The 27,065-nt window shown below is 69.7% G+C and overlaps 2 protein-coding genes across 8 annotated transcripts in view; one reads left to right on the forward strand and one right to left on the reverse strand.

Moving 5' to 3' along the window:
* The first annotated feature begins 16 nt into the window (after positions 1-16).
* Positions 17-14,574, forward strand: PANK4 (pantothenate kinase 4 (inactive)). 4 transcript variants are annotated; one of them, XM_046019270.1, is made up of 19 exons: positions 17-148; positions 3,446-3,528; positions 3,836-4,050; positions 4,519-4,702; positions 4,908-5,000; positions 5,342-5,495; positions 5,583-5,764; positions 6,319-6,400; positions 7,062-7,162; positions 9,218-9,373; positions 10,017-10,129; positions 10,312-10,399; positions 11,343-11,494; positions 12,360-12,415; positions 12,543-12,592; positions 12,976-13,080; positions 13,397-13,497; positions 13,578-13,646; positions 14,106-14,574. In XM_046019270.1, exons 1-19 carry the CDS (start codon positions 25-27, stop codon positions 14,317-14,319), a joined length of 2,322 nt encoding a protein of 773 aa, XP_045875226.1. In that variant the 5' UTR covers positions 17-24; the 3' UTR covers positions 14,320-14,574. The 4 variants fall into 4 exon arrangements, 2 of the variants coding, with proteins under 2 accessions (XP_045875226.1, XP_045875233.1); XR_006820308.1 differs by lacking the exon at positions 13,578-13,646 and having other exon boundaries at positions 12,976-13,163; positions 14,106-14,244; XR_006820307.1 differs by lacking the exon at positions 14,106-14,574 and having other exon boundaries at positions 12,976-13,163.
* A 2,001-nt stretch (positions 14,575-16,575) lies between these two features.
* PLCH2 (phospholipase C eta 2) overlaps positions 16,576-27,065 on the reverse strand; it is a 51,630-nt gene continuing 41,140 nt past the window's right edge. For 3 of the 4 annotated variants that reach the window (XM_046010884.1, XM_046010453.1, XM_046011701.1), the window contains exons 12-23: positions 25,299-25,385; positions 24,807-24,889; positions 24,277-24,374; positions 24,015-24,197; positions 23,562-23,669; positions 22,869-22,993; positions 22,707-22,791; positions 22,350-22,496; positions 21,845-21,924; positions 19,113-19,869; positions 18,387-18,414; positions 18,060-18,157 (exon numbers count right to left, since the gene is read on the reverse strand). In XM_046010884.1, coding sequence (XP_045866840.1) covers positions 18,404-18,414; positions 19,113-19,869; positions 21,845-21,924; positions 22,350-22,496; positions 22,707-22,791; positions 22,869-22,993; positions 23,562-23,669; positions 24,015-24,197; positions 24,277-24,374; positions 24,807-24,889; positions 25,299-25,385 — 1,764 coding nt within the window. In that variant the 3' untranslated portion in view covers positions 18,060-18,157; positions 18,387-18,403. Of the gene's footprint in view, positions 18,158-18,386; positions 18,415-19,112; positions 19,870-21,844; positions 21,925-22,349; positions 22,497-22,706; positions 22,792-22,868; positions 22,994-23,561; positions 23,670-24,014; positions 24,198-24,276; positions 24,375-24,806; positions 24,890-25,298; positions 25,386-27,065 lie in introns of all 4 variants that reach the window. The other variant, XM_046012399.1, reaches the window with a different exon arrangement.

Consider the following 27,065-nt stretch of genomic DNA (forward strand, 5'->3'; position numbering starts at 1 on the left):
TTAGGCTGGCCGGGCACATTCAAAATGGCGGAGTGTGGAGCGAGCGGCAGCGGGAGCAGCGGGGACAGCCTGGACAAGAGCATCACGCTGCCCCCCGACGAGATCTTCCGCAACCTGGAGAACGCCAAGCGCTTCGCCATTGACATTGGTAGCCGCGGGCGGGCGCCGGGAGCCGGGCGGCGCGCGGCGGGCGTGGGCGCCGGTGGCGGAGCCGGCGGGCCGGGGGCGGTGGCAAGGACGAAGGGCGGGGCGCGGGCCGCCGGCGCGCACAGCCTGTCGGACCTTGTAGTCCGCGGCCCGCCGGCGCCCGCGTTCGCCGCGGCGGCCGGACTACCACTCCCGGCAGGCGCTGCGCGGCCGCAGCGGGGCACGCCGGGCGTCGTAGTCCGGTGCGGAGAGGCGGGCGGCCCGGCAGCCCCTCGGTGGTCCATCTCGGTAGGGTCGGGCGCCGGGCGGGGCCTGTGCGGGCCACGAGAGGGGCCCGGGGCCCGCCGTCTAGGGCCGCGCCGAGGGTGGACGGCGGCCAGGCCTCGGGCCGCGGGAGTCCTCCGCGGGCTGCCGCCCGGGCCCTCCCGCGGCCGCCTCAGCTCCCGGACGGCTGACATTTGGCGGGAGTTTGGAGGACCTGGACGTGAAACTGGGGGCCCCGGCTGGCGGCCTGCAGAAGCCTCCCGAGCCGCGCGGCGCGCAGCGGTGCCCCAGGGCCCCGCCCCGCCTCCGCCCCACCTTCCTGCGCCGGCCAGCCGGACCCTACCCCGCCCTGGCGCCCGCACCTCCCCGCCGCCCGGCACGGCCCAGACCGGGTCACCGGCTGTAAGCGGCCAGGTGGGCCTGGCTCCTGGGCAGCGCGGCGCCCGGCGGCTCCGCCCGGGTCCACCCAGGGGATGGAAGTCTGGGTCCTGCTGCGGGGCGCGCCCGGAGCAGGCCAGGGCGGGCGCAGGCTCAGATCCCCTCAGCCGGCCTGTGCCTGGCCGCAGCCGGAGTGGGCGCTTGCCCGCGGCCCCAGCCACTGGTCACACCCGACCTGTGCGAGCTGGGCAAGCGCGCTCCTCTCCGGCATGAGCTGGGGCGTCCTGGCAGCCCCGGGTGGCCCCTGGAGCCGCGGCCCGGATGCGAGTGGCTCCGCTGTCTGGGACTTGGGTGGGGCCGGCGTCCCCGGAGGTGGGAGCCCTGGGAGGTGGGGCTGGATCCGGGTTCTCAGCCTGCAGACCGCCGGGGTGGTGAGCAGCGCTGCTGTGGGGCCCTGACGTGGTGGCCGGCGCGTGAACGAGCCCGTGTGGAGCCCGGCACAGGCGGAACGTGGGACCTGATGGTACGGCGCGCCGGGGGCGTGCTGCTGCCGAGGGGAAGCTCAGAGGCCCGGCTGGGGGGGTCCTCCACAGCCAGGCTTCCCAGGAGGCCCCTCAGGGCCCTGGTCATTGTGTCTTCGGAGACCTGCCTGCAGGTGACCAGGCCGTCGTCGGTGTGCGCCCTCGGGCACCCACCCGGTTTGCTGCTGCTTGGGAGCCAGTCGGCACTTAGTGTTTCTGAGGTGCAGCCGGAATTGACTGGCCGCGGGGTTTACCTTTGATGTTCTCTGTGGCCCCCAGGGGCCAGCCTGTAGCCACAGGACGTGGGCAGTCCAGGAAGGTGTCCTCCGGCGCCAGCCCAGGCGGGGCTCCTGGGCAGAGGACACGGGATATTTTTAGTGTCCGTGTTCATTTCCCCTCTTGGGAGGTTCTCTGGGTCCAGGTCCCGTGTCTGTGTTTCTCCAAAGGACACGGTCATTGTTCCGAAGGACAGACCTCGCATGCGTTCCCAGGGCTGGTGGAGGTCACCGCTCGGGTGCGGGTCCTCAGCCGAGTGCACCAGTCACCATGCGCGTCTACAGTCTGCTTTAAAAACAGGCTTCTCCCGCTTCCCCTGGCCTCCCCGAGGCCTCTTGGTCCAGCAAAGCTCGGCTGCTCTGTTCTCAGCAGGCCATTCCTCTCTCGGACACTCGTGTCAGTCGAGTGGATTCCTCACTTGGAAAGCACTGGGGACATTTTGTCAACACAGATTGGGGTGTCCCGCGCGCCTTGTTGCCCACAATGGAAGGACAGGCCAAGAAGGCAGAGGAGAGTCCGGTCCTGAGTCAGGCCCCATAGGTCTAGACAAGTGGGGAGGTCTTGTCTCAGGGGCTGGAGAAGGGACACAGGGAGGCTGCGCTCACAGTCCGGCTGCTCCCCCAAACCCCAACACTCATATTTGCTTGTGATTTAAAGCTCATCCAAAGAACACACAACCCAAAACTGGGTTTCCATGGCAGGGTGGAGGGGTCTCATTTAGGGTCACTTTTTGAAAAGTGTCTCAAAGTGCATCTCTATCCCTTTGCATTGCTGGTCTTTTTAGGAAACAGTTAATTCAGAGTGAAGGACGCTCTGGGCCAGGTGGGGATTGGGGGCAGGGAGGATGGATAAGGAGGCTTAAGACCAAGTTCTCCCTCTAAAGCCCACGGTCTAGGGATGAGGGTAAGCCTGTGCCCGGGCGGCCTGAACAGGGCCCGCCAAGGGCAGGTCACCGCCGTCCTCGCAGGCCCGTCCACATTGCGGCAGGCTGCCAACGCGTGCGCTCGGCAGCGGGTTTCTCTTCCCTGCACCAGCTTCAGCCTTCAGGTGTTTCCCATCTGGCCTGTTTCTTACGTGTTCCCTTGGGATCGTGTCTGAAAGCAACGGTCAGAGATTAGCCTCAGCCTCCCCCAGGCCAGCCCACAGAACCGGGCGGGTTTCAAAGCTGCTCCCGGCCCTCCTCATCACCGGCTGTCGCGCACGGATCCACGGCCCACCTCACTCCGCGCACTCGGAAGTGACCTCCCAGTTCGGCTTTTTAAGTGGCCCTGAAACGTGTTTCAGGCAAATAAAGCCTCTTCTGCTTCCCGATACTGGGCTTCCCGGGGTGTTCACAAGGCCGGCTGGGAGGAGGAGACCCTGCTGCCCCCGCGTGGCCGGCCAGAGCCATGAGAGGGTGCGCTGGTGAAAGCAGCCCCTCCTCTGCCTGTCCGGTCCAGGAAAATGCTTCTTTGATTGCTTTCCCGTGTCGCCACGGCCGGTCGGGTGCCGGTCAGTGCACGCTGTGTACGCGCCAGCTTCCTCTGTCGGGTCATCTTCACGATCGAGTCTGAAACGGAGTTTTTCTGAACCACTCATGATCGCTGAGGCCTCCTGGAAACAGGACGCTTTCCTTCCCCCCAGGACTGGATGTGGAGGGGAGGTGGACAGGCTCAGGCCTCATGTGGTCTCGAAGACAGCGAGTGTCTGGGTCTCCCGGCTGATGCCCTTCCTCTGCTCGGGGCCCTGCAGAGTTTGGGGCTCACGTTACACCAAGTGCCTCACGCACGGGACAGTGTGGCCGACGAGGCCGTGCGCGGAACAGCCTCGGACCCTCCCGTCCGGCTCCTGACTTTGCCCGTCTGTGTCTCCCCTGCCAGGGGGCTCGCTGACCAAGCTGGCCTACTACTCCACTGTGCAGCACAAAGTGGCCAGAGTGCGGTCCTTCGACTACTCGGGCAAGGTGAGCCGCCTGGCGGGCGGGGCGGGCAGGCAACGCGGTGCTCTCGTGCTCTCCTTGCCCCTCACCGCTCACCCCGTCGGCTTCGCTTCCTGGACGCTCCTCACGGGAAAGACCCTCCCTGCTCCCTCGCGCGGGCACCCCCCCCCGCCCCGGTCAGGGACCCCCGCAGGAGCATCTGCTCCCTCCCCGGCTCTGCCTCCCACCTGAGCTCGGCCTGGAGAGCTGTGCCTGTTCAGGGCCCTCTTGTCCGCGTCCTTCCCTCCCCGAGGGCAGCCCCCGCACCCAGACCCCCGCCCTCTCCCCACAGGACGCAGAGCAGGACCACGAGCCGCCCTACGAGGTCTCTGTGCAGGAGGAGGTCACCGCCAGGCTGCACTTCGTCAAGTTCGAGAACACCTACATCGAAGCCTGCCTGGACTTCATCAAAGACCACCTCGTCAACACGGAGACCAAGGTCATCCAGGCCACGGGGGGCGGGGCCTACAAGTTCAAGGACCTCATCGAAGAGAAGCTGCAGCTGAGGTCAGTGGGGGCCACAGGGTCTGGGGGGGGGCGTGGGGGCCGCCGACCTCGGGTCTCGGGGTCAGGCTCTGAAGGGGCTAGAGTCTGAGCTGGGCTGGCTTCAGGCTTCTGGTGGCCGAAGCCTAGGACGGCCTGGGTGGCCGAGGGGGGAAGGGGGCCCTGCTCCTGCGGCAGCGCTCCCCGTCCTGCTGGGCCAGAGGTCCCTGACGTCTTCGCCCGCGGGGGGAGTGAGGCTGCGGCCACGCACGCGGCAGAGTTCCAGGTCTTGGGGTGCGTGCGGCTGGCCCGTCCAAAGCCATTTGCAGGGCAGAGGGGAAGGGGTCGGTCCGAGTTGTGTCCGGTGCGTGTCTGAGAGCCACGCGTCCCTGCGAGTGGGCGGCTGAGCACGGCCGGGAGGCAGCCCTGGAGGGAGCCCGGGGCCGGCCCAGCCCGAGCCGCCGCACACGGCAGAGGCGCTGTCCCTTGCAGAGTGGACAAGGAGGACGTGATGACGTGCTTGATAAAAGGCTGCAACTTCGTGCTGAAGAACATCCCCCACGAGGCCTTCGCGTACCAGAAAGATGCCGACCCCGAGTTCCGGTTCCAGACCAATCATCCCAACATCTTCCCGTACCTGCTGGTCAACATCGGTTCTGGAGTCTCCATTGTGAAGGTGGCTGCTGCGTGGTGGCCGTCGGGCGCGGGGGCGGGGCCGCCTGGGGGCGCCAGCCTGGGCTGTCGGGGGCGCGGCAGGCGGCCCGGGTGTGGCCCTCAGGAGCGGAGTTCCCCGTGTCTGGGCCACCCTGAGCCCCCATGCCCCGTGAGCCGCAGGGTGGGGCCGGGCCCCTGCTGACCGGCCTATCGCGCCGTGCGTGCAGGTGGAGACCGAGGACAGATTCGAGTGGATCGGCGGCAGCTCCATCGGGGGCGGCACCTTCTGGGGACTTGGGGCTCTGCTCACCAAGACAAAGGTACTGCAGGGGCTGCAGAGAGACGCCGCGGGCTCTGCCAGGTCCTGGGCCCCAGACCATCTCAGGAGGGGGTGGCAGCCGCGAGGCCCGAGGCTGGTGGCTGGGGGGCGGGGCTGGCCAGGGACCCCGGGCCTCATCCCGGCCGTGGTTCTTGGTCGCTGCGGGATGGCCATCCATACTGCCAATGTCGCCGGGGCGGGGGGCGGCCAGCGGAGCCCTGACCGCCTCTCCTATGCTCAGCTTGACCCCCTTCCCGGACTCAGGAGGGCCTCGTGCTGCTCCGCGGGCTGCGGCAATGCCGGCCGTTCCCGCAGGCCACCCTCTGTCCCCCGTCCCCGCAGAAGTTCGACGAGCTGCTGCACTTGGCCTCCAAGGGCCAGCACAGGAACGTGGACATGCTGGTGCAGGACATCTACGGCGGGGCCCACCAGACCCTGGGGCTGGGCGGCAGCCTCATCGCCAGCAGCTTCGGGAAGTCGGCCATGGCTGACAGAGGTACCTGCTCCCCGCAACGCCCTCTGCGTGCCGCCAGCCCCCCCGCGGCCCGGCCCTGCCCAGCAGCACCCGCCTGTGCCCCCCCAGAGTTCTCCAAGGAAGACATGGCCAAGAGTCTGCTGCACATGATCAGCAACGACATCGGGCAGCTGGCCTGCCTCTACGCCAGGCTGCACGCCCTTGACAGGGTGTACTTCGGCGGCTTCTTCATCCGCGGCCACCCCGTCACCATGCGCACGATCACCTACAGCATCAACTTCTTCTCCAAGGTGACCCCCGCCGGCCCCTGGCGCTGCCGCTCCTCCCGACCCTCCCCGACGCGCCCTAGCTCGCCCTCCTGTCCTCGCCGAGGCTCTGGCGCCAGCCCTCCGTGTCCTCAGAACCCGTTGACCAACGGGCGGTGGGGGGGGCCCAGGGCAGGCTTTTCCCGGGCCCCTGACTCTCCCCTGGCGGGTCCCAGCGCCGCACACCGGGCGCCGTGGCCGTCTCAGCGTTGGTCGGGGTGGCAGCGGTGGGCACTCGGGTACTGTCCCCCCCGTGGATGAGCTGACCTCGGAGACGCAGTCATTCCCTGGGACACTCTGGGCTGGGTCCGCGAGTGGGGTGGTTGGTGGTGATTTTGTGGAGGAAGCTGGTCTCTCTCTGGTTTCTCAAACGCCAAGCGTTTCACTCCAGCCCTGAACGCGGTTTTGTGGACGGGTGCGTCGCGGACTTTTCGGGAAGCCTCTGCCGCGTAGGGAGGCGGGCGGGGGGTCGGTTCAGAGCTGCCCAGATTCCCCCCAGTGGCGGTGATGCCAGCTCAGACGGAGTCTTGCTGTGGCAGGGGGAGGTCCAGGCCCTGTTTCTGAGACATGAGGGCTACCTGGGAGCCATCGGAGCGTTTCTTAAAGGAGCAGAACAAGACAGTGAGTCCAGCGGCCGGGGTGACGTCGCGTCTGGGCGGTGCAGGGCACGTGGGGAGCGAGAAGCTGTGGAGGCTGTGGAAGTGGGTCTCTAACCTTCCCCGGAGGTGCCGGCCCAGCGCCTTCACTCTCCCTCTGGAGTCCAGCGCCTGCGTGGCTGTCTCAGTGGGCCGGGCGGGGGCGAGGGCTGGCCTGGGGCAGGGAGGGCGGGGGAGAGGGGTGCAGGGACAGGGGTTGGGGGGCAGGGGGCAGGGGCGGGGGCTGGCCTGGGGCGGACGGGGGGGGGGCAGGGGCAGGGGCGGGGGCTGGCCTGGGGCGGACGGGGGGGGGGGGGGCAGGGGCAGGGGCGGGGGCTGGCCCTCGGCAGCAGTCCTTCCTTCTTCCGATGGGTGGTCAATGCGTGAGGAGGGCGAGGAACGTGCCTTGGCGGCCCGCCCGTTGAGGTCCGCTTGGTCGGTGTGGTGTGGAGGGCCGGCAGGCTGCTTCAAGACGCTTGGAAAAGTCCCAGTAGTCGGACAAGGGTTCAGTACTAGCGAGAGAGACCACGGTGCCACAGCCCCAGGCTCCCTTGGTGTTGTGGGGACCTTCCATGGCGGTCGGGCCGTGCTGGGGTGTGGGCGCAGAGTGGTACCCCCGGGGTGACCCCTGGTTTTCCCCTGTCCAGACCCTAACCAGTACAGCTGGGGAGAGAACTACGCAGGCAGCTCCGGGCTGATGAGCTCGTCCCCGGAGCTCTGCCCGGCGCAGCGGGCCAGGAGCGGCACCGTAAGTGCGGGGTCCTTGGTGGGGTCAGGTTCCGAGACCCCCTGTCCTGGGGCAGACTGGCCACTGACCGACCGTGGACATCGGGACGATAAGAACAGGGGTGCTGGCTTCCCTCCTCGGGCCCTAGCATTTCTGTGTTTTCCAAAAGTTCCACGGGATCCCCAAGACCGTGCGGTCCAGGCCCCTGTCTGCGGGGAGAATACGGTGTGTGCTCCCGCGGGACCGTGGAGCCCCCGACAGCAGAACCAGGGCGGCACCAACCCGGGCCCCTCCCCTTAGGCCTCGTTCTCTGCCTGATGGTTTCAAACCGACGGAAGCACAGAGTCTCTTGCCCTGGGACGTTTCCTGCCCATTCCTCGCCCCCCAGCTGGGGAGTCGCCCGCGTGACTGGGCAGGGGCTCCTCCGTCCTGCTGAGCGGGCATAGGGGGTCTCCCACCAGGACCGGTGTCAGCCGGACACAGGACGCCACCATGGCCCATACTGGGGAACTCACAGGCTTACTGAGGACGTCCCCCCGACGGGCATATCACTCTGTAAGTCTCTGAGCACTTGGCAGAGTTCGGGCACCGGGCTGGAGAACCAGCTGGACACGTCCAGGCGGCCAGTCCGGGCACATGGGTCGCATGGCCTCCCTCAGGACCAGGCTGCTGGCTTTTCGGATGCAAAGCGGGTTTTCAGTTGTAGACGCAGGTTCTCTCACGAGTTGGCCTAAGCACCGCGAGAACGCGGGATCTGATCATGCCTTCCCCACGCGACCCCCTCCCAGGGCCACACGCGCCGGGCCCAGCCGTGCAAGTAGGTGGTACGTGTGGGGTCTCTGCGTCTTTGATCCCCTCTTCTGATCTGCGGAGGCGCGACGTGGATTCCTGCCTTGGGGATCGCAAAGCTAAGCGGACGCGTGAGCGAGGGCCGTGACTGTCGGAGCTGGCGTGTGAGCTGGCTGGTTCTGCGCCTCACGCACCCGTCCTGACGGGTCTCCGTGCGGCCCGCAAGGCAGGGGCAGAGGCCCCCTTCGCACAGGGGTGCGCAGAGCCTACACAAGGGAAAGCTGAGGTTTGAACTGCTTGTCGGCTGGGCGCGGTGCCCCTGAACACCGGGCCGAGGCCCCAGAGATGGGCGACCGTCCACTTTCTCTCATCGCCCGGAGATGTACCAGCCGTTTCCTGGGTGAGCGCCCTGTCATTCGGGCACCCCGAGAGCCAGGTGTCCCAGGTGCAGGCACCACAGCCCAGAGCACGCCTGCCTTTTGCCCTCCCAGCTTGCTGGTCTGGCCGCCGGCAGACAAGAGCGGAGTCAGGTGCGCGGCCGCAAGCAGGGAGAGGGCTGCCAGGCTCGTGCTGAGTGAGGTGTGAGCACGTCTCCGGGGACCAGGCCTGGTGCGACACCAGCCTCGTCTGAACAACGTAAAACTTAAAGCTCCAGGTGGCGGAGGGACGGCTCCTCCGGAAACGGCCGGAGCACGTGCTTATGGCTGGTGGTCCCAGGTAGCACGTCGGGCAGGAAGGAGTCCTACCCCTCGGCGTAGCTGGGGAGTTGGTTCTGGACACGTCATGTGTGTGGGCACCCGTGCTGTGGAGAGAAAGGAGCCAGTGTGGGAGCCTGGACTGCCTGCCCCACGGGGTCCCCGCGGCCCTGCTGTGGGCACAGTACCACGGGAGTCACGGAACAAGGGCCTGCTGGGCGGAGAGTGGGGACCACGCCCGTGGGGGCTGGAGCAGCAGAGACGGGTCCAGATGAGCACGGCGTGTGTGGGAAGAGCGACACGCGATGTGCAGACGCCCCCGGCCACGGCCCACCCCGTCGCGGAGCACCAGCAGAATCTGGGAGGGAGGTGGCCTCTGTGGGGTTGGGCGGACTCGGGATCCGGGGAGCCTGGCTCTGGGCGCCCAGGCCGGGAAGGGCTGCAAGGTGGGTGGGCGGGGCCCGGGAAGAAGGGGCTTGTCCACCCCGGCCTCGTCCACTCCCCCCGAGAAGCTGCTTCTCAGACTGGCACGAGGGGTCTCGGTCTTCCAGAACCGCCCGGCTGACGCATACGTCACCTCTCGCCCTCCCAGTTTGACTTGCTGGAGATGGACCGGCTGGAGCGGCCGCTGGTCAACCTGCCCCTCCTTCTGGACCCTTCTTCCTACGTGCCTGACACGGTCGACCTGACGGACGACGCGCCGGCCCGCAAGTACTGGCTCACCTGCTTCGAGGAGGCCCTGGACGGGGTGAGGGCTTGGGGCGGGCCGGGCGCCCCCGGGGACGAGAGACGGGCGTCTCTGGAAACCGTGGGGCTCCCGAGGAGCCAGCGACAGGTGGGGGGGGGGTTGCTCGGTGGCCGTGGGGTCTGTGTCAGACTTTGAGGGTTGATTCCTGTTCCTTGGGTGTAAGTGTGACCCCACGGGCTTCGTGGAGCCGCACCTGGGGCCGTGCCAGGTCGCCACGCTGGTCGTGTGTTTGGGCAGAGGCACGTGGTGGACGCGGGGTCGGGGGCAACGGCAGGAGGACTCCAGGCCCTGGTGGGCCGCTTCTCGGGCCTTCCTGGCTCCTGCGCATGTGCGTCTCTCTTCAGCCCTCACAGGCCTCGGGCTCTGTCCTCTGAGTGAGGGGCCTCCAGCCGGGACCTCACCGTGGCCTCCGGGATGGTCCCAGGGCACCTGTCCGCCCCCCCTCCCAGTGCCGCAGGAGCTCGTCCCGGCCAACATGGCTCTGAGCCCCGGTGGGGGCCAGCGGTGACCCCATTCCCACCCCACAGGGGAGAGCCCGGGACCCCGATCACCAGCGGCCGTGGGCCTTTGTGTGGGGACGTGCTCGGACCACAGCCCTGGCCGCGCAGAGGCCGGGGCCTTGCTAAGCGGCTGTGCCCGGCAGGTGGTGAAGCGTGCCGTGGCCAGCCAGCCGGGCGCAGCTGACGCAGCCGAGAGGGCTGAGAAGTTCCGGCAGAAGTACTGGGGCAAACTGCAGACGTTGCGGCATCAGCCGTTGTGAGTGTCCGCGCCGAGCTGCCGAGAGCCGCCCCGGGCGCCGCGTGCCTCTGCCTGGCCTCCGCGCGCACCTGCTCCGTGGCCGCTCGGCCGCTCGGACGCCCTCCGGGGGCAGAGGCGGGAGGTGGGCAGTGGGCTTGGTGGTCGACCCCCTGAGCTGCCTTCTCCCGCCTCTTCCCCAGCGCCTACGGGACCCTGACCGTGCGCAGCCTTTTGGACACGAGGGAGCACTGTTTGAACGAGTTCAACTTCCCAGACCCCTACTCCAAAGTGAGTACTGCCTCCCTGCGCGGGGTTGGTGCCTGCAAGGGGGGGCGCGGGCAGCAGGGGCAGGGGTGCGGCCTGGCCTGGCCTGCCTGGCGCCAGCGCGAGCTGACCTCTTGGTGGGCGGTGCCTGTCTCTGGCCTGGTGGGGTCAGCGTCCGGCCTCAGAGTTGGCGTTTGTGGACACCAGTCCTGCTCTCGCAGGTGACAAGCCCCCCCGAGCCCCCCAGCCGGCCGAGAGGCACCACCCTCCTCCTCGGACCGTTGCGCCCAGGAGGCCGTGTGCCCGGGGACGGCAGCCAGGGCTCCGAGCCAGCGCCGCACACCCCGCCTCCCGCCTCCCCTGCCTTCAGACGGAGTGTCTGGGGATAGGGCGTGGGGCGCCTGCGAGGGTCCGAGTCTCCCGCCCTGGCGCGTCTGTGCCCTGCCTGGGGTCACGGCATGAGCTCCCCGCGGCCGTGTGTGGGTGCGCGCCCCGCGGCCGGGGTGAGAGTGCCCCACAGCTGGGCTGAGTGTGCCCCGCGGCCGTGTCTGGGAGCGCCCCGCGGCCGTGTCTGGGTGTGCCCCACGGCCGGGGTGTGAGCGCCCCACAGCTGGGCCGAGTGTGCCCCCGCGGCTGTGTCTGGGAGCGCCCCGTGGCCGTGTCTGGGTGTGCCCCGCGGCCGTGTCTGGGTGTGCCCCGCGGCCGGGGTGTGAGCGCCCCACAGCTGGGCCGAGTGTGCCCCGCGGCCGTGTCTGGGTGTGCCCCCGCGGCCGGGCTGTTCTCAGTCAGTAGCTGCCAGCACCCAGGTTTGGTGGAGCGCCTGCGACTGCGTGCTGGGCGTCCGTCCCCTTAGGCGGCCTCGTGGGGACGTCCGCAGCGGGTGTCCTCCCTCTGCCCGGTCCGCCGAGGGCCTGAGGGAGGCAGGGCCGTGCCTTCACTCTGCCCAGTGACTCACCTCTCCCCGCAGGTGAAGCAGAAGGAAAACGGGGCCGCGCTGAAGTGTTTCCCGAGGGTGATCCGCTGTCTGGACGCCTTGGGCTGGGAGGACAGGCAGCTGGCCCTGGTGAAGGGGCTGCTGGCGGGGAACGTCTTCGACTGGGGAGCAAAAGCTGTTTCTCAGTAGGTGCCCGCAGCCTTCACGGCCCCTCCACGCTTCAGCCCTGTCCCTGCCTGCTCACTCCGTCTCGGGCTCAGGGCTGCGGCCCGTCCTGTCCCCCTCGGCCACGTCCACTGCCCCAGCTTGGTCCCCGAGGAGGTGGCAGTGAGGGATGGGGTCCCGGCGCCCCGGCCCCAGGAGTGGGTGGCGGCTCTCCTTCCGGGCTGCCGCGGGCCTGTTCAGAGCACGCGGAGGGCTGGGCTGTGGGTTTGGGGCGTGACGTTTTCAGGCGTAGAAACCCAGGTCTGGCCTTTGCCCGTTATGGTGGGAATCAAACCGTACTTCCTGGCTGGAATTGGGAGACGGAGGTGCTTTTCGAAGGCGCTCGCAGACTTGGGTGGGAGCAGGTGGCCCAGGGGCCCTGAGGCCCGGGCCTGGGCTCTGAGTCTCGGGGTGCTGTAGGCTTTCCCGGGGGCCCTGAGGGAGTGGCACCCCAGCCCAGGCCTGCGTCTCTCCCCTTGCTGGATGCTTGGTCTCCTGCCTGGTGTCCTGTCCTTGCCCTCGCTGGGTCCCCGTTGAGAAGAGCTCTCGTGCCCTCCTTACCCTTGTCACCGGCTGTCCCTTTGAGTGGCATGTCGGGGCGTGTGCCGGGTGAGGCTGGGGCTGACCCAGCAGCCAGCCGGAAGCTGCCACACACTCGGTACCCTCCACGCCTCACCCCACCCCCAGCTCCCCACCATGCCCCGGGTCCTGGGCGGCTCTTCTGATCGCCGCTGCTCTGGGGCCCGTGCGACCTGCCGGCTCCTAGAGAGCTCTGCCCGTTTGGGCTCTGCAGCGAATGCCGGGAGCTGAGGTTGGATTTTGTGACGCATTTTCTCCCCCGCGCAGCGTTCTCGAGTCTGACCCCCAGTTTGGCTTCGAGGAGGCGAAGATGAAGCTGCAAGGTGGGGGCCACGTCCTGTGACAGGGCGGGGGCCTGCGGGGGGGCGGGGGGATGTGGCGAGGGCGTGGCTGCGGGGGAGGGGAGTGGGCCTGCGGGCCCGGCCGGCTGACTGGCTCCGTGTCCCGCAGAGCGGCCGTGGCTCGTGGACTCCTACAGCAAGTGGCTTCAGAGGCTGAAGGTACACTCCGCGGCCCCCGCCTCCGCCCCAGGGCCGGGCCATGCTCTCGAGGCCCCGGGGGAGGGGGGCGGGCACGGGAGGCGGCAGGGGCCACTCCAGGGCGGTGCCCCAAGGGCCCCCTGGAAGCGGACACCACGGCCCCACTCCCCCCGGCCACTGCCCCCTGCAGCTCTGCTGGTTAGGTCGGTGGCCGCGGCTCAGAGGTCATTGGGGACACGGTTCTGGAAGAGCCACAGGCACGTCCCACCACCCCCCCCCCGCCCCCAACACCCGCGGGAGCCAGCAGCCCCCGGCCTCGGCCCGCGGGGAACGTGGAGTATGGAGCTGTCTGCAACGCTTGGACGCGCCTGTTCCCGACTGAACGTCCTGGTTTTGTCTTACAGGGGCCCCCTCACAAATGTGCCTTAATTTTCGCAGATAACAGTGGAATAGACGTCATTTTGGGAGTCTTCCCCTTTGTCAGGGAGCTTCTCTCTAGAGGGACGGAGGTGAGCGTCCAGGCCGCGGCGGGACCCCTGCCCTGGGCCCTCCACTCGCAGTGGGGTTGGCGCCGTCGTGGCCTCTGGGGCAGGTAGGTTCGGGTGAGGCTCCTCGCACCGCGGGCCTCGGGTCAGCCCGACCACCGTGTTCTGGGGCCGCCTTCGTCCGACCCAGGAGCCCGCCCTCCTGGAGGCCAGCGAGCAGGGAGAGGTCGTCGGCGTCGTGCCGCTCAGCCGGCAGCCCCGGGCGGGTGGGCAGACAAGCGCTGGCTCGGCGCCGGGCAGTGGCCAAGGCCCCTCCACAGCTCGGGGCCTCCCGCCGCAGGTCATCCTGGCGTGCAACTCGGGACCCGCCCTGAACGATGTCACCTACTGCGAGTCCCTCATTGTGGCCGAGCGCATCGCGGCCATGGACCCCGTCGTCCAGTAAGCTGGCCGGGGGCCCGGGGTCTCTGGAGGGGCGGGGCTGGAGTGGGGGGGTGCCGACCGGTCCCCGTGCTCTGCAGCTCGGCGCTCAGGGAGGAGAGGCTGCTGCTGACGCAGACGGGCTCCAGCTCCCCGTGTCTGGACCTCAGGTACCCCGAGGCACCCCCGTGCCCGTCCCTGGCCTCGCTGCGTGCCACAGAAGGCAGCAGCCCCTCGGTGGGACCCGCTGGCCGCAGCGTGGGTCGGGTGGGCCCCGTCTGGTGAGAGAGGCAGACGCCCCCGAGGCCCCTTGGCGCCGATGACCGGGTCGCCGCGCTGGCGTTTCAGACCCTGGGGACCCTAGAGTGGGAGAGCCGGGCACCGGCAGCCGGCTGGGGCCAGAACAGTTCCCGGGGCCGACCTCTTCCCTTTCTGGGGCCGCTGTCAACCAGGAAAGGGGATTTCATCATGGAGAGAAGAGGCGTCAGGCCCAGGGGGCGGGGGCTCCCCAAGCATCCCTGCCAGTCACTGCCCTTCAGGAACACAGGGCATGGCGTCTCCCCAGGGACAGCTCAGTGCAGGGGGGAGGCGCCGCCATCCCCCTCTCACGGCTCCCTCCCTGCCCGCAGCCGCCTGGACAAGGGACTGGCCGTGCTGGTCCGGGAGCGAGGCGCAGACCTGGTGGTGATCGAGGGCATGGGCCGCGCCGTCCACACCAACTACCACGCGGCCCTGCGCTGCGAGAGCCTCAAGCTGGCCGTCATCAAGAACTCCTGGCTGGCCGAGCGGCTGGGCGGCCGGCTCTTCAGCGTCATCTTCAAGTACGAGGTCCCGGCCGAGTGAGCCGCCGGCCCCGCCGGGCAGCTGTGCTCGGCGCTTGTCAGGCACGTGCTCCGACCGCAGCAGGGAAACCGAGTTCCAAGCAGAGCGTTCGTGTCGCGCGCCTGGGACAGGACCAGGGGCCAGGTGCGCCCGGACGCGAGCGTGAGCCGTCGGGTGTCTGTGACGCTGCCACGTTCGTGCCAGGAGACGCGACTTTTGTCCAGTGAGACATGCGTACTGGAATATATTTAACTGTGAAGTAATCTTTCATACACACGTGTGCAGATGTAAATCCGCGCTCACGTCTCCGGCAGGCCAGCGGGAGCTCGGGGCGCCCAGAGAGAGCCCACGGTGACGTCCGGCCGCGCCGGGAGCTCTCGGCCAGCGGGCCCCAGGAGCCCCTCCCTGGGTGGCCGCGAGCGGGGTCTTCCCTCCGCTTACTGCTGGAGCCCCTAGGTTGCGTGTGGCTGAGGGCCACGGCCGTCCCGTGGCTCCCCGTGCCCGGCACGTCTGTCAGCGAGAGCCGTCAGTGTCCGCGGCCCCACCGCACGGGGGGGGGGGGTGGGGGTAGTGGCCCGGGCCAGGCTGGGCCACGCGCCTGACTGGAGGCGGCAGCCGCAGGGGGTCTTCAAGGGCTCTCGGGCTTGGCGGCCGCACACACTCCTCGCCGCTGACCCGCTCACGGGGCCGTGTGCCCAAGCCCAGAGCCCTGTCCCCGGCCCCCGGAGGGCTGCGTGCTGTCCTTTCCCGCAGGGCGTGGGCCTGAGCCACGGCTGCCGTCGCCCACGTGCACGCGGATGGGGCTCGGCTCTGCACCTGGGAGCCTTCCCTGGGGGGCGGCCAGCCCTGTGCCCGATGCTGCAGCTCCCGCCGGGCCCGTGGCCACTCCTGCGCCTGCCTTCCAGGCCCCCGGTGAGCCACACGCGTCACCCCGAGCCCCACGGGTTCGTGGCTGCGTGCGCCAGGCCGGGTCTGGGCCCCTAGTCGCAGCCCTTCTCAGGGCCCCTAGGCCAGGCTGGCCCGGTAGGGGGTCCCCGTGAGCCCCCACCGCCCCCAAGGGTCCCCCTCCCTGAGCCCCGCCACAGTCTGGCCTGCATCTCCCCAGCCGACGCCCCTGCATAGCTCAGCAGGCTGTGGCCCCCTGGGCATGGCTTCCTGGCCCCTTGGCCCGATGACCCTCTGCCCCCTGCTTCCTGGTGCAGGGAGGGCCCAGCACGGATGCCCAGGAGGCCCCACAAAGTCTGGCCAGAGCCTGGCTCGGCCCAACACCCAGACGCCCCCCAGGCCCTCCCACCTGCCGAGCTTTGTCGTCAGCAGCTGTGGTGCCCCCGCCCTGGCGTCAGCTGGGCAGGGCCGCGCGGGCAGGACCCCCTGGGACAGGCCCGGCTCCCCAGGTGTGATGGCCGGCGGCTCCCAGCCTGGGCCGGAAGGGAATTGGCCCCGCTTCTCAGCTCCGGGAGCCCCAGCAGCCAGCCTGGCCCAGAGCCCACTGGCGGATGCCCCCGGATGCCCCCTTTCAACACAGATTCTAGGGACCCCGGAGGCCAGGCACACCTCCTAAAGGCTCTGCTTTGGGGCTCCTCTTGGTCTTGGGGCACCGCTTCCCACGGAAGTGTTCCCCGTACCTGAGAAGGGGCGTGGTGGGTTTGGGGGTGTGTGGGGCCCACAGGCACCCTCCACCCGGCCTTTGCTGAGATTGGGCGAGTGGCTGGAACAGGTCCCTGGAGTCTGCAGAGGGGACACCTCCAGGGCGACCGCGCCCGCCCACCAGCACCCAGCTCGCGTTGGTGCCCACCTTCCCGCCAGCCTTATCGGGAAGACAGGACGGCTTATCCTGGTAGCTGGACATGAGACCTCCCGGGCCAGACTCCCCACCTGCTGCATAAAGGGCACTCTCGTCGCAGAGGTCTTTGGTGGCTCCCGTGGAGGTCAGATGCCAGAGGCCGGGCTGGGGGCCAAGCCCAGACACAGACCCTCTGGTGTCCTGGCTGTCATCCCCTCCGCCCCAGGGGAGAGGCCGTGTATGCATTCAGCCAGCTGGGGGTCCTCTGGCTTGGGGTCCCTGCCCAGGGCCAAGGTTGCCCCCTGAGTGGGACCACGAGGTTGGGAGGGAGGGAGCAGGGGCTCCGTCTTGGAGGCTGGAGGTGTCCCCCGAGGCCCTGTGGAAAGGGGTCGGGGTGTCCTCACACAGAGCCTGGCCCAGGAACATGTAGCAGATGGTCAGGGCGCGGGGGCGGCCCTACAGCCAGCAGGAACGTGTTTATTGGAGTTGTGTCCGCAAGCCTGGGGTCTAAAGCGTCCCGTACAAAGGGGGCTTTGTGCAGAACAAGCCAAGTGCCGTCGGGCAGGGAGTGGGCATGGGACGAGCCCCGGGTGCCCGCACAGCCGTGCACCGCGCTGCGGAAAAGCAGGTACGACAGGGCAGGGACTGGGCACCACTTTAATGTAGAAGCTTTGTCTCTAGTGTTTAGATACTTGTCGCATGTGTCCTAACGTCATGAGAAATCTGCCCTGACGGCGGGCAGGCTCCCTTCCTCCCTGGGGAGGGGTGCGGTTGAGGGTCGGGCTTCCACGGGACCACAGTGCAGGGCCGGGGTGGGGGGAGGGGCTGGGGACCTCCCACCCCGGGGAGCCCGTCAGAGTCTGAGCAGGAGGCCGGTGGCAGCCGAGCCCTTGGCGGGGGCAGGCACCTCCCCACAGCCCCCGGGGCCCCCGGAGCAGGCACCCTCGGGGGTGCCCCGCTCCTCCCCTGGGGGTCCCCTCGGGCCCTGCAGCCGCTGCTGCCGTTCCTGGGCCTGCCGGGCCCGGCTGGCAATGGCACGCACGCGGCTCTGGCTGCGGGAGGAGGAGCGCCGCAGGAAGCCCGGGGGACCAGGCGCCCCTTCCCCCACGGCAGTGAGACTCGTGGGCGAGGTGATGTCGCCCGCCTGCTGGAAGCCCGTGAGCCAGCGCAGCTGCTCCGTCAGGGCGTCCCGCCGCACCCCCTGCCCTGCCCGCCCCTCCCTTGCCAGGCCCAGGCTCCGGCCCAGGATCCCCACTTGGGGGGCAAAGTCGTCAGCAGTCAGGTCCCCCAGGCTCTTGGACTTGGCAGCTGCAGGGCAGTCCCGGAGGCCCGCCAGGGGGAGGCGACCCCAGGGGGGCCTGGGGGCCAGGGGACGCGGCAAAATCTCTTCCAGTGTGGCTGGCAGCTGGCCGGCAGCCCGCAGGTTGGGGCTGGACTTGCTCTTGGTCACGGCCGACAGGTCCAGGCGGGCGGCTGTGGCCGAGCAGGGCCGCAGGGGCAGACGTCCGGCTAGAGCCCCTGAGACGCTCTCACGGCCCAGGCCCAGGCCCGGCAAGGAGAGGTCGATGACCGTGTCGCTGGACGACACACTAGAGGACGAGGACACGCTGTCGCGATGGCCCCCTGGTTCCAGCCGCCGCCACAGCCGGTCTCCGCTCGTGGCATCCGAGTACACGGTGGGGCAGGGCCCAGCCAGGGGCCGCCATCCACCCGGGAGCTCCAAGGGCACCTGCCCCTCACTCATGGCCTTTTTGACCATCTGGCTGCTGGGGGTCCCCTCGCACGCCCCCCCGGGGCCCCCACCATTGTACACCCTCCGCCGGCCTTCCAGGGCCGGCTCCGTGTCCCCTCTGCTCCGGGTCCTGGGCTGGAAGGGCGTGGAAGCTCCCAGAGCTACCGCTGCGGGGCTCGCCACTTCGGTGCCGGGTCCCGAGGTGCACGGGGCCCCTCCCGGGGAGCGGCTGGGGGGGGCGGCCACCAGAGGTGGGGAGCCAGGGCCCAGGGATGGCTCCTCGGCAATGGTTTCCAGGCCACACAGGGAGGAGCCCGTCCTCTGCATGGAGAAGGGGCGCGTATCTGTGGGGGAGAGGAGAGGAGCGCGTTGGACATGTCCCCCGTGGCTGGGGACTGCGGGACCCTCAGCGGCCAGGCCCCTCCACGCACAGCTGCCCCCACCCTGCCCTCCGGCTCTGCTACTGCTGGGGCTGGGGGAGCAGAGGGTCTGTGCCCACAGGCAGGGTCCACAGGGCCCCCTGGCAGGCCAGGGCTGGGGACGGCCCAGGGCACACGGGCTGGGCCCCATTACCTGGCACGCAGCTGCTCTCAGTCCCTAACTATGAAGGCAGCGTGGGGACAGAAAGGAGAACAGGGTGGTCAGCGTGTGGGTGCGACCGGCAGGTGGACAGACAAACAGCGAGGCTGGGCGGGGTGCCAGGAGGGACGGGGCCTGGGGGAGGGGACGGGCTCAGCTTCCAGCCCCTCCCAAGGCTGAGGTTCCCCAGGGCAGAGGGGCGGGCGCTGTCTCCCCCACCCCTGCAAGCGCGGGGCCTGGGCACCGTCAGCCGTCTCGGGGCGTCAGGGGCCGCCTTGCAGAGCGACACCAACACTCCAGGCTTCCCAGAGGGCCAGGGGCCGAACACCTGCAGCCTGGCCCTGGGGGAGAGGGCGGGGGACAGGAGGCTGCCCCTAGCTCTTAGCAAAAGCGTCCGGAGAGGGCGGGGCTGGCCAGCAGAGGGCCACAGGGGCTGCTGGCTGGGGCCGTCTGGTCAGTGCGCGCAGCAGCCGGAGTCAGACCTGCTCTCACTTAGGGGCTCGTGGGGAGTCTCTGAGGGCAAGAGGGGTCTGGCACCATCAGCTGGGGAGGGGGTGCTGGGGTGGCAGGGGACGCCCAGGCAAGCCCGCGGAGCAAAGGAGAAGCAGCCAGGACGAGCACACGGAGGCAGGCTCTGAACACAGAAGCACACGGAGAGCGCCGGGCCCAGGCCATGCCGAAGCAACACAGAGGACGCCGGCCAGGAGCGTCTGGTCTTACCGGTGGACAGCATGGAGGAATTACTCCTAATCTCCTCCAGCTTTTGAACGAACAAGGCATTCATCTCCCTCTGCAGGGCCCCTGCCTGCCTGCGGGCGCCCTCGGGCCAGTGCGGGGCCACCTCGGGACTGCCCGGGCCGCTGGAGTCCGTGGACACAGAGCCGCCTCCCGGACCTTGCCGCGGGGCCCCTCTGCCTCTCCCTGTGCCGGCACAGGGAGCCCCCGGCGAGTCCGCCCTGGCCTGGGGCTGCTGGCTGATGGCCTTGTGCGTGGCTGGGGACCCCGGGCTTGGCAGCCGTCCCCGCCGCAGGCCCTCGGCGTCCTCACCGGCGCAGGAGCCCACCACACACTTCATGCAGGTGGCGGCCATCCCGGCAGGCCCGGGGCCCTCAGGGCCACAAGGGGGCAGCTCCTGGCCCAGACTCTGGGGCATCCGGCTCCTCCCCACCGGTGCCTTACCTCGGGGGCTGCAGCTGCCAAGCTCCTCCGGGGCGGGGGCCTCCAGGGTGGGGCCGGGGCTGGGAGCGGCCACGTCTCGGGCCTCCCCCTCGGAGCCTGTGTCCTGCGTGCCCAGGACCAGCTCCGGGAAGGCCTTGCGGCCCGGCTTCTGGCTCTTGGTCGGGGCGCTGGCCGTGCGCCGCAGGAGCCTCTGGCTAACGGAGGGCCGAGGCGGGGGCCGCCCAGCAGCATGACTGTCCAGCGACCCGGGCTTTGGGCCTCTGAGGAACAGGCTTTTTAGGCCCAAAGCCTGCTTGACCTGCAAGAGAAGGAGCCCACATAGCCGGCAGCCAGGCCCCGGGGACCAGGGACTGCCAGCTCGCTGCCGCAGCCCAAGGGCCAGCGTGTCGGGCTTGTGCCGCTCACAGCTGCAGGTGGGGAAGCAGGTCCCCAGGGCACCCCTGCCGGGGACAGCAGCCGCCAGGGCCTCGGCACAGACCGGGAATGCTGCCGTCCTTCAATGCAGGGGGAGGGTCTCAGGACAGGTGGGCCCCATGAGGGCTGGAAGGAGGAGGCCCCCCGGACTTCCCAGACAGGGACCTTGAACCCTGGCTCCTGTGCCCACCAGGTAACCCCTCACAGGTTCCCAAAGCCCCCGGCTCCAGCAGAGCGGGCTGGCACAGGGTGCCCGGGGGGTGCTGGCAGGGAGAGAGAGAGGAGAGAAAACCCATGAGAGCAGCACCGCCCCGCTCACGCTCACCCTGCCTTCCGGCACACAGGCCAAGGAAGCAAGCAAAGCCGAGCGCAGGCCGGTGGTCTGCTCTCCCACGTCCCTGCCTGCCCGCTCCCCGGAGGTGCTCCCTCTTCTGGGAAGCCTTCCCAACTGCTACGGGCCTCACCGTGCTCTCCGTGCAGCAGCCCCAGGGGCATTCCCTGAACTGCTGCTGGCCTCGGCCTTCCCGGACAGCCAGGCCTCTCCCCGCCGCCTCCCTGTCTGAGGGGGGCAGCTGGGGATCCCCGGGACCAGCTGGCAAGGTCCCAGGTCACTGCCAGAGAGGCCGACAGCTGCGTCTCTGGAGTGCGGAGGCCAGAAGGGTCCTGGCATGCAGAGGCCCTGACCACAGCCACGACTGCCCAGGGACACGGGGCGCTTCTACGCAGGGCTGTCCACGTGGCCCGCACTTGAATCGGCTTCCCGATTCAAGATCCCAAATCCAGAGCAATTTGGTCAAAGTTGGTGGCAAAGTCATTTAGAAGAAGGTCCAGGATTCAAGCTCAAATCACCTGGTCCCTGGGGCTTCCCCACCCCGCAGCGGGCGTCGTGGGCACACACAGAGCCAGGGAGCACACGGGGGGCAGAGGGGCCGAGAGGAAGGGCGAGGGCAGGGAGGGCAAGGAGTGCAGGCGCTCTGAGCTAGAGGACAGGACGCGGGGTGGGGGGCGGGGGGCACGGAGCGCCAGACAGAGGAGGGGCGGAAGGCCAGGAGAGGTCCCCACACAGGAGGCCTCGCCAGAGTCCTGGACCTGCCTCGTAAATGCTGCTCTGTGGCTGGACATGGCCCGAGGGACCCCAGAACCCCATCACGACCATGTCACAGGAGCTGACGGTCTCCAAAATGCTACCAGGCTCCGCAGATGCTAATGGGGTGGCCTGAGCATGCGGGGGCGGGGGGGGGCGGGCGGGCTCGGCCGCCCTGGCGCTGGGGTACCTTCGAGCTCCTAACGGGACTGTCCGTCTAAAGGTAGACTTTGGGCATGGGGAAGGCCACTGCAAGACCAAAGAGACAGAGTGACGGCGGTGAGACGCAGACAGCCGGGCGAGGAGCCCGCGACACAGGCAGACGCAGGACAGACAGGCAGCTGGACGGGGAGTGAGAGCCGAGGGGCCGGCGGCACCTTGGGGCCATGGAGGTGGCAGGAGAGAGACAGTGGGTGCCAGGACCATGCCAGCCCCCGTGCACGCCTGACACGCCGCCACACGCGGGCCCCCGCCTGGGCCCAGAGCTCAGAAAGGGGGAGACAGGGGAGGTCCCCCATCCAGGGATGCGGGGGACGGGAAGCAAAGCCAGGCAGACCCCTTCAGAGACGGACAGAGGACCAGGGATCCTGAGACACAGAAGGGCTGGGGAGGCTCGAGAGAGACGGGGAGCGGGGCTGCGGCCGCGGTGCCCCACCACCCATGTGCCGGTGGGGAAACAGGCCCAGCAAGGTAGCCAGGAGGCCCGGCAGCCCTGGCAGCGTGGCTGGGGGCCCTGGGCGGGGGCGAGGCCGGCGGCCCTGCGGGCGGCTCTCACCTTACCGCTGACGTCACTGATGGCCACGTGGACGAAGATGGAGGCTTCTTCCATCCCCTCCAGGTACACGTGCCTGTAGCCTGCAACACCGGCCGCCCGCCCGCTCCGCTCAAAGGCCCCGCACGCGGCCGTGAGCCCAGCTCTGAGGACACCTCCTCCAGGAAGCCCGCTGATATCACGGGCTCCTCCCCTTCCCGGGGGGCCCGTCCATGCGGCGGCCTGAGGGCTCCTCCCCTCCCCCATCCTCAAAGCGCCCTCGGCCCCCACTGCGTCCCCAGACCCAGCCACGGCAGGAGCCGACCCACAGAGGGGAGCTGAGCCCTGGTGCCCTCCACTGACCTACGGGAGGCCCTGGCCTGTGGTGTGGGGGACACCCCGGATGTGGGGGAGGGACTGCTCTCTGGGGGTGTGCTGGCCTTTGTGGCAGACGCCTGCCTGTGCAGGGGACGTTGGTCTTTATTATGGGGGACGCTGCCCCTCCCCAACCTGCCGGCCCCCTGCCTACCTGGCATCATGCTGCTGAAGGCCAGCGTCCTCTGGCCAATGAAGTCACGCCCGATGGGGTCGTGGTCCCAGACGAGGAAGCGTACCAGTGCGACCTCAGGCATGTGCACGGTGAACACCAGGGTCTCCTCCCACATGGGGTTGAATCCTGGAGGCCACCGGGAGGAGGTGTTGCCTCTCAGCCCAGTCCCAGCCAGGAGGCCACTTGGGCCCATGCCCTCTTCTGGTGCCTCTGCCTAGGCTGGCCGCCCGGTGGAGAAAACCAGCCCCGGGGACCAGGCTCCCCCACGGGCTCCTGCGAGGGGCAGCGGCAGGGTCCCGGGTCGTCCCCCGCCCCCGCCTCCCCTGTGAGCCTCACCGTTGTCGTCCACCACGCGCGTCTGCTCCTTGTTGCAGTCCACGGGGAGCCCGATGACCTCCACCTCCACGAAGGGGTCGATGATCTGGGCGGGGAGGGCAGGGGTGGCACCGGGCCTGGCGTGGCGGCCCCGCCCCACACGCCCCGCCGGGCCCCGCCTACCTCGCCTCGGTCGCCCAGCACGGAGGCCCGCGGCTTGGGGAGCTGCTGACCGCTGATGACGCGGAGCACCAGCTGCTTCCTGAGCTGTCCGGGCAGAGGGTCCTCAGAGTTGGGGTTGAAGACACCTGGGGGGGGCCAGGGCGCCAGGCTGAGGGGTTTGTGGCGGCACGGGGCTCTCCACTGCACCCCGCTGACCGGCCGGGAGTCCCGGGCCGGGGACAGGGGCGGAGGAGCAGGGTTCCAGCACGGGCGCACCAGGGGTCTGCGTGCCAGTCTCCCCAGGGACCGTCCTCGCCCCCTCCACACGCTGGGCTCCCCGGCCATGGGGCTGTGCAGGCCCGTGCCCCAGGCGCTGCAGTGAAGGTGGCCAAGGCCGGCCAGGAGGGCTGGGAAGGCTCCAGGTTAAACTGGGGACAGCTCCACACGGCTGCCCGCGGCTGGCAGCGAGAAAGCCCGAGGCTCCGGGAGGGGATTCGGAAGCTCTGCGCTGAGCCCCGTGGGCCGCCGCCCCAGACGTGTCCTGCTGGGGGCCTCGTGGCGGTCAGGCGGGCAAAGGGGCTCCCTCGTTCACCCCTGCCGGTCCCTGGTAGTGTGGGGCCCTCTGCCGCGCCCCCATGTCTGGTGCCCCCACTTTGGAGGCGAGCCTGTGGCAGCTGCCCCTGCCCGCCCCGCGCCCCGGGCCCCGGGTCTCACCCTGGCACATGCACTCGGGCTTGAGCACGTAGCCACAGTTCCCGTTGGCACCGAACTTGGCCCGGTTCAGCTGCAGCATCCGCCCCTCCGACTGGTAGTTCAGGGCGACTGTGGGGGACACGAGGTGGCCCGTCGGCGCCCGGCCTGCGCCCCCCCACCTCCCCTGCTCGGCCGCCCCCGAGTCCAGCGTTCGCCTACGGGAGCCGGCCTCGGGCTCACCCTCGTGCATAAGCCAGGCCAGGCGACCCGGCAGAAGGCCCCTGGGGCCCAGCACAGCTGGTCTCCCGCCGTCCCTAGAAGCACGTGGCCGATGTGCCTCAGTCTTTCCCACCTCGTCCCAGGGTCCCCGGGACCCCCCCTCCCCAGGGCCGGCCGCTGGCGGGCACGGCGGAGGCTCTCCCAGCCCAGCTCCTGGGGCGCCGGGCCCTCCCACTTGGCGTCCGGCAAGCGCACCCATCTGGCAACCGGCGTTCCAGAAGGGCTGGGGGTTGTAGTTGCTGGAGTCCACGCGGTAGGGGGAGGGGTAGATGCGGGACAGCTGGTGCTGGTTGAAGCGGAGGTACTGGGCCGGCTTCTGCTGCAGGATCTGCTGGGCCCTGGTCTCGCTGAAGGACGACACCTGCCAGCTGGACGCCACTGCGGGGCGGGCGGATGGCCTCAGAGGCCCGCCCAGGCCGCGGCGCACCCGCTCCCACTCCCCGGCCCCGGGCCTCACCCTCTGCCTCCACGTCGTGCATGCCTACGGACTTGGTGTACTTCACCAGGTCCGACAGGGCCCGGGACAGCTTCACCGTCTTCTTCTGCCGAGCCGCCCTGCGGGGAGGGTGGGCGACAGCGGTCAGGACCCCGGCGCGGGCGCCGCTGCGGACTCAGGGCAGCCTGGGCAGCGCGGCTCGTGAGCCAGGCCCCCCGGTCCACACAGAATGTGCACCCAACGCCTACTACGCCCCGGGGCAGGGGCCAGGATGTGCGGGGGACCCTGAGGAAGGATGTGGGGGAGGGGCAGGGGTGGGCGCCAAGTCCACCCAGCCACAACGGGCTCTGGGAGCAGGCGCAGGGGTCCGTGCTGGCCCGTCCGGCCCCGTGACCCTGAGGTCCACACACTGGGCTCCCCCTGGCCCAGCCCACTGTGACTTCGCGGAGCCACGGCAGGGCCGGCCCGTCTGGTATCCGCCATTTCAGGGACACGGGCCTGGGTACTTCCTGCCCCGTCTGTCCAGGGTCAGGCTGGGGCAGGGCACTGACCCTCGGCTCTGGCTGCCCTGGGAGTCCAGGTCCTCGTCCCCCTCCTCCACGCTGGCCACCTTCTTCAGCTTGCTGGACTTCTTCTGTGGAGGGAGAGTGGGGTCAGGCCCGGCGCAGCCCGCGGATCAGCCATGGCCCTGCGCAGGCCAGAAGCTGCGGGAGGCAGGCCTGCCGTCGGGGGGGGGCTGGTACCAGGGCTTCCCGGCTGGGCCTGCCGGTCCTCTGCCGTGCACTGGGCGGCCTGGGCCCGAGCGAGCCAGGGGCGTTGGCTGGTGTGCACCGGGGGGAGAGCCATCGAGGCACCTGCCCCAGCAGCCCCTGGCAGACGATGTAGCGAGCAGCCCCGGGGGGGGGGGATTCCGGGAGGCAGGTCAGGGGCCCTGGGGGCTGGAGGGGATGGCCCGGCCGGCTGGCACAGGGACAGCTGGGCCCGCGGGCAGGAGGAGCACAGGGGGCTCCAACAAGGTGCCCCGCCTGGGAGCCCCGCCCGACCTTGCGCTTGGAGAAGCCGCTCATGAGGGTCCGGTTGTTGCGTCGGCTGGCCCCGGCGTCCTCCCCCGACTCCACGTCCTCCTCCGCCTGGGGGACAGGGAGACAGGGGCAGCAGGGGGAGCCCAGCCTCAGGCCCAGAGCTCTGGGTGGCCTCCCCAGAACGAGCCGGAGGGAGCGGGAGCAAGAGCGGGAGGGGCTGCTGCCACCCCAGGCCCGTGGGAGCCCGGTCCACGCCCGCCTGGTGGGCTCCGAGGCCGCTGCCGGGGACCGGGCTCCAAGAGGGGCGTGGAGGGCTCAGCGGGCCCCCCCGGGTGTGTTGCTCTAAACCCATTCAGGCCCCAGTTCTGCCTTTTTCCCCCACAGGGGGTGAGCGTGTGAGAAACGCCGTTCGCGTGTCTGGAAGTTTCCTCGGCTGCGCGTGCTGGTGTCCTGTCCTGCTCCTTGCGGAGACAAACGCGGTCTGCGCCCCCCGAAGCTGCCCGTGCTCACCTCAGGACCACCGTGAGGCTTCCTCGCCGCTGCTTACAGAGTACCTCCCTGCCCCCGCCCGAGGGGCTCCCCAGGCCTGGTCCTGCACACGCGTCGGCACACCCGTGGACGCACCTTCCCCACTAAGCGTGCCCTGGCCTGGACCACCAGCCGCAGCCAGCAGGGGAGTAGGCCCCTTCCATTGTGGACGCTGGAGCTCAAGGAGGCCCCACTGGACCCCACTATCGGGACAGGGAGCACCTGCGGCTCAGCTCCACCCCGGGACACGGGGGACACGACCTCATGCTCTGGAGTGGCCCCCAGGAGCCCCCGGAGTGCCTGCCCCCTCGGCCTGAACACCCCTGTGGCTCACACACGGGAAAAGGAGTGTGTGGCCCGTGACACCGCTGGGCAGCCGCCCCCCAGCTCCAGTGGCTGCCCTGGGCTGCCCACGCCGGCTCGGGAGAGAACCTGGGCCCGTGGGGAGTCAGGACGCTCCCGTCTCCGCCCTGGGCCTGTCCTGCTCGCGCCCTGCTCGTCCGCGGCTGTGCGGAAGGAGCGGGTCGGCGGCCACAGAGGAGCTCAGCATCAGCCAGGCTCCGGTCGCGCTCAGAAGCGTTTCTCTCTCTCTCTCTGCCCGGCCCCAGCAACGCCAGCCCATCTCCCTCCTAATTCACGGAGGGCTCCACGGCCCGCGGGCAGAGGCGCGGGGGGCCGTGTGCCTGGTGTGCTGGGGGCCAGGGGAGGCCGACACATGTCGCCGCTCTGCAAACACTGAAAGGGCACATACGGCTCTAAATCTAGGCGCAGCCAAGGAGGGGCGCGTCACCCCGCGTCCTGGAGGGGCAGCGCAGCCTCAGCCAGAATCCGCCGTCACCCCCCCAGCGCCCACACGTCTGAGCCCGGCTGGGTCACAGCACGGGCCCGAGCTCCCACCGCCCTCAGGGATGCTGTGGGCGGCAAAGGACCCGCCCTGGGCCACTCCTGCCCCCCAGGCACAGCCTACTGACCCCAGAGAGCACAGCAGGGTGGAGCGGGGCACTCGGACCGCAGGAGAAGGTGTTTCTGCGCCTCGGACACAGCACAGACGGCAGGGCCCAGCCCAGCCGGCCCCCTCTCATCAAGAAGGTCCAGTCCCGGCCCCTCTAGATGTCGGGGAAGGCGGCGCTGCGTCTCTCCCAGAGAATCGGGCCTGTCCTTGGCCAGCGCAGCCCCTACTAGAGCTGCGCCCAGCACTGCAGACCGGGGTCCCGACCGGGGTCCCCTCCTTACTCCTCTGACGGCACCCGAGCCACCTGC

The sequence above is a fragment of the Meles meles genome, chromosome 1, assembly GCF_922984935.1.
Source record: "Meles meles chromosome 1, mMelMel3.1 paternal haplotype, whole genome shotgun sequence".
Taxonomy (NCBI): domain Eukaryota; kingdom Metazoa; phylum Chordata; class Mammalia; order Carnivora; family Mustelidae; genus Meles; species Meles meles.

Bases quoted from the DNA above. Each gene is read 5' to 3' on its own strand.
- PANK4 (XM_046019270.1), top strand. From the start codon at position 25: ATGGCGGAGTGTGGAGCGAGCGGCAGCGGGAGCAGCGGGGACAGCCTG. The intron at 5,001-5,341 runs GTACTGCAGGGG...CCGTCCCCGCAG, and splicing joins CTCTGCTCACCAAGACAAAG to AAGTTCGACGAGCTGCTGCA. The intron at 13,647-14,105 runs GTACCCCGAGGC...CCCTGCCCGCAG, and splicing joins TCCCCGTGTCTGGACCTCAG to CCGCCTGGACAAGGGACTGG.